The 5,081-nt window shown below is 40.0% G+C and overlaps 1 protein-coding gene across 1 annotated transcript in view; it reads right to left on the bottom strand.

Moving 5' to 3' along the window:
• LOC106873592 (host cell factor 2) overlaps nucleotides 1–5,081 on the bottom strand; it is a 74,341-nt gene that overhangs the window by 24,132 nt on the left and 45,128 nt on the right. The window contains exon 13 of the mRNA XM_052967612.1: nucleotides 15–325. Within this exon, the coding sequence (XP_052823572.1) occupies nucleotides 15–325 (311 nt within the window). The remainder of the gene's footprint in view (nucleotides 1–14; nucleotides 326–5,081) is intronic.

The raw sequence follows: 5,081 nt of genomic DNA, 5'->3' as shown, positions 1-5,081 counted from the left end.
GTGACACTAACTACCTGGGTCACTGCCGAACTGGGATTAACCAATGACGAAGCATTTTGAGGAGAAGGAAGAATGGAGATGCGGACTGGAGTAGCAGAAGACTGTGTAGTACTGCCAGTGAGGGAGGTGAGGGCCTTGACAGATGGAGTTACAGAAAGTTGTACACTTGTGGTTGCTGGCAACTGAGCTGTTGGATTTGGAGCTGGTTGAGCTACTATGGAGATGGTTGGTGTAGGGTTTGAGACTGTTGGAAGGATAGATGTACCTGCTTTACTGGTGGCAGCTGTCATTACATTACCAAGAGTGGATGTTGCCATTGACTGAGCTGAAAGAGGGAACAGGAGAAACGAGATTTTGAAAAGGATACAGAAAAAACAGAATTCAAAGTTTAAAAATAATAAATTACAGAGATGTACTTGCATAGCAAGTGACCTGATCTGAGATCGTGTGCTGGAACAAAGCTAATTAGAAATGATTTACCCCTGATGAAATACATTACCTTTGTTTCCGTTAATTTTGAAAGTAACGAAGAATTTAGTAAATTAACTTTGTTATTATTAAGCTGATGTTTGAAACATAAATTAACATCAAATTTTTCAGGAAGGTTTCAATTTACATCTCTTTTAAAACAGGGAACGCGTATTGTGAAACCAGAGGTGGTCTCAGGTGGGTTGTATCAAAAGGATAAAAGTTAACACTTCATTTGTTCCTTAACTGGAAGAAAACCCATTGCAATCAATAGCAAAAACTCACACCATAAGATAGATGTACAATTAAAAGATTTGCATCAAAATCAAAGGGTTTGGGGTTTGTTCCCACTGCATGGACGTTGTCTGCTTGTGCCATGGGCTGATCAATGCCTTGAGAGTGAAACTGATAGATGAAAGCTGTAAGTCGATTAAGTTTGTGTATATGATCATCATTTAACATCCACTTTTCCCTGCTTGCATGGATTAGACAGATTTTGTCTCCAACAGAATGTCCTTCCTGCCACCAATCCCCACCTGTTTGCAAGCAACATCATATTTCCCTCCTGGCTGAACATTTTTCACAGGAGACTGGAACATCGCATGTGTGATAGTGGTGCTTGTTTACCACCATGTGAAGACAATGGTACACACAGATACACAAAGGGTGTCTTTCAGTTACTGTCTACCAGATCCACTAACTAGGTTTTGTTCAACCTGGTGCTATAGAAGACACTTGCCCAAGGTGTTGTGCAGTGGGACTGAACATGAGACCACATGATTGTGAGGCTAACCTCTTAACCAAGCAGCCATGACTACATATGTGTAAAAATAGTTTATTAGATTATAATAATAAAAACGTTTTCAAATTTTAGCACAAGGCCAGCAATTCTTTATGGGAGGGGTCAGCTGATTACATTCACACTTAATACTTTATTAATTGACCCAAAACAAAGGAAGGCAAAGTTGACCTTGAAGGGATTCGAACTCAGAACATAAAAATAAATGGCGAGAATCTAGAAATGGTTACCTGAAGTGGTAAGAATAGTTACGACAGGCTTTGAAGCTGATGTTCCTCCTGCTGATACAATCTGGGCAGTTGATCCTCCAGAAGCAAGGGAAGATGCTAACTGAGATGCTGTCAAAGTGATTGGTTTACTTCCTGTAAAACAAATATATATATATATATATATATTTATACATATACACACACACACACACACACAAAAGAGTGGGGGGTTTCCACACAGGAAAAATATAGGGAAATGTGTTGTTGAAAATATATCTAAATTTCAAAAACCCATAATTGTTTATCAATCGTATAAGTTTAAAATTATGAATTAGAAAAACATCTTTAAAAGTTTCAATGTTGACAAATCAAATTATTTCATGTTCAAAACAGATAAATTTAGTATTATGAATTAGGAGGACAGGTGCAAGTTTGAACATTCATAGCAGTCAATAATATTAAAACTGTATATCAATTTGTTTGAATGTAGAAAGTTCATTAATGTTAGTGGTGATCGACAAGTCATACTGAGTTAAGAGGGGAAAAAAACAAGGGAGAAATGAAAATAGTAAAAAAGGAATTTGGTTTACAGTTTCTCTGATCCCCCTCCTGCAGATGCTTTCGCTTGTAGTGGTATGTTTTGGGATCAGATGTATTTGTAATTGTTTTCCGTAAGCAGATCTGATTTTTGATTTGTTAAAATACTCTCAATGCAGAAAAATATAATTAGTTTAGCCACGAGCACCATGTCCTCTCCAATAAGAGCAGCACACTCTTAATCCTATGACTTTCCACATATTATTGAAGTGATGGTCGTATCATATCCTTGTAAATGTGAAAAAATTTATGATATACTGACAAAGATTGGAAGGATTGTTACACAAACAATAAAATCTCAGCATTTTCTTAGCCAATTACATTTTAATTGTTTTCGAGTGTTTCTGCTTATCGTCTTCCAATCACTTCTTGTCATTTATCATTCTAACACCTACATCACAGGTGTATAATGCGTGGCGCTCTGGGATATTCTCAAGTATACTCACTCTAATGAATCACGTATTATTTTTTTCATCTCTTTTTAAATACAAAATTATACATATGCATGCATATGGACGTGTACAAACATTCATACATATTGGATTTAACAAATATGTTTATGGAAGACTGAGACAAAAAGAGATGAACATTTATCATTTATAAGCCTCTCTCTTCAGAATTCAAAACAGGCTGCTTGGTTTTCTTCCCCATTTTCTGCAACTCCAGTAGTCCCATTCATATTTTCTTTCCATTCTAGAATATATAGCAAGTATACCTGCCATTTTATCTGAACTTTCAAGGTGTATATTTTATAATCATGAAGTCTATTGTTAGGTTAGGCAGTGTTAACTTTAACAAGTTTCATTTACCGTAACCTTGAGGCAACTAAGCCTCAGGAGTTAAACAGAGGTGATGGAAAACATGTTGGCAGTTCTTAGATTTGAGTAAAGTCAAAGTTTAATGAGTCAGCTCTGGCACACACAATGACTGGATATTTTCTCCATCAGTTGCTCATAAATGTACAACATCCAGTGGAATACTCAGCAACATAAACTATTATAGTATGAGTAGAGAGATCACTGAAATAGAATACTTAGAGTGTAAAGAGACAAAGACCTGTTTTACAATATACAATTACACATTCATATACACGTGTATGTGTGTGCATGAATCTATGCATCTCTCGCTCTCTCTCTCTCTCTATATATATATGTGTATATATATATATATATATCTCCAAACCTCAGTCAAACTGTTCAACCCATGCCAGCATGGAAAATGGATGTTGATTGATGATGATGATGATGATGATGATAATATACAAATATATATTTATACAATTATACAAATTTAATCATCATTTAACATCCGTTTTCTTGCTGGCATGGGTTAGACAGTTCGACGGGGGTCTGGGAAAGCAGGAGGCTGCACCAGGCTCCAGATCTGGCAGTGTTTCTACAGCTGGATGCCCTTCCTAATGCCAACCACTCAGAGTGTAGTGGATGCTTTTTATGTGCACAGGGGCCAGAGGAGTTGGCATCGACCACGATCGGTTGGTGCTTTTTACATGCCACCGGCACAGGGACCATAACTACAATTTCCATTTGATTTGATTTTGATATTGATGTCGGTGTTGATGTACTTGACTCAATAGGTCTCCTCCAGCACGGCGTGTCGCCCTATGATCAAAGGTACTTTTGAGTGGGCTGGTTATGCGACACTGGTGGAGGTTACAGCTGTGAACTCACTTTATTTGCCGGGTCTTCTCAGTCACAGCATACCCCCAGAGGTCTCAGTCTTTTGTCATTGTCTCTGTGAGGCCCAACGTTCGAAAGCCATGCTTGACCACTTCATCCCATGTCTTCCTGGGTCTCCCTCTATTCCGGATTCCCTCCACTGTTTGGGAGTGGCACTTCTTCACACAGCGCTCCTCATCCATCTGTAGTACATGACCATACCAACGCAAACATTTCTCTCAGGGCGCTTACACTCTGTCGTGTGTGCACATTGACATTACACATCTAGCGGTTCATGCCAGTTTAATTTCTTTCGAACCTATGCATTTCTTCAGCTGTCATGACCCATGCCGTGAAGCATGGCAGTTCACACACATGCATCGTACAATCTACCTTTCATGCTGAGCGAGAGGTCCTTTGTCACCAGTAGGGGTAAAAGCTTTCTGAACTTTGCCCAGGCTATTCTCATTCTAGTGGCAACACTCTCTGAGCATCCACCCCCACTACAGACTTGGTAGTGGAAGCTATTAACTACTTCTAGTTTCTCCCCCTGGCATGTGATGGAATCTTTTTTCTGAGCATCTGTGGTGTTACGGTCTGCCGCACAAGAAAGTTATCTTCCTTTGATGTTGCTGCACCTCTTATGTGTCCATAGCTTACACTGGGTACATCTTATGAACTTTCTACCTACACCTTTTCTACAGATAGAGCAGGGCCACCTACCTGAAGGGGTGTGTGATGTGTTTGCCTTCCTACTTACTAGAACTTTGGTCTTTGTTACATCGACTCTAAGGCCCTTCGACCAGATAAGGGATCAGGAGACCTTGTCAAGGAGTTTCTCCATGTCCACAAAAGCCAAATATAGGGGTTTATCTTTGGCTAGGTATTTCTCCTGCAGTTGCCGTACCAGGAATATAACATCAGTGGTGCTTCTACCTGGCATAAAACCAAATTGCATTTCATCTAAGCAGACTCTCTCCCTAATTAGTTGGGCTATGACCCTCTCCGTGACCTTCATCACCTAACCCAGCAGTTTGATACCTCTGTAGTTATTTCTATCTAAAGTGTCACCTTCACCTTTGTAGCAGTTGACTATGGTGCTGATATGCCAGTCATCTACAGCTGGATGCCCTTCCTAACGCCAACCACTCAGAGAGTGCAGTGGGTGCTTTTGCGTGCCACCGGCACGAAGGTCACTCAGGGGGTACTGGCAACGGCCATGCTCAAAATGGTGTATTTTACGTGCCACCTGCACAGGAGCCAGTCCAGCGGGACTGGCAACGAACTTGCTTGAATGTCTTTTCACGTGCCAGGAAGGCGACGTTGGTAACG

This window comes from Octopus bimaculoides, chromosome 4 (genome assembly GCF_001194135.2).
Source record: "Octopus bimaculoides isolate UCB-OBI-ISO-001 chromosome 4, ASM119413v2, whole genome shotgun sequence".
NCBI classification, from domain to species: domain Eukaryota; kingdom Metazoa; phylum Mollusca; class Cephalopoda; order Octopoda; family Octopodidae; genus Octopus; species Octopus bimaculoides.
This window is presented reverse-complemented; position numbering and strand designations above follow the sequence as displayed.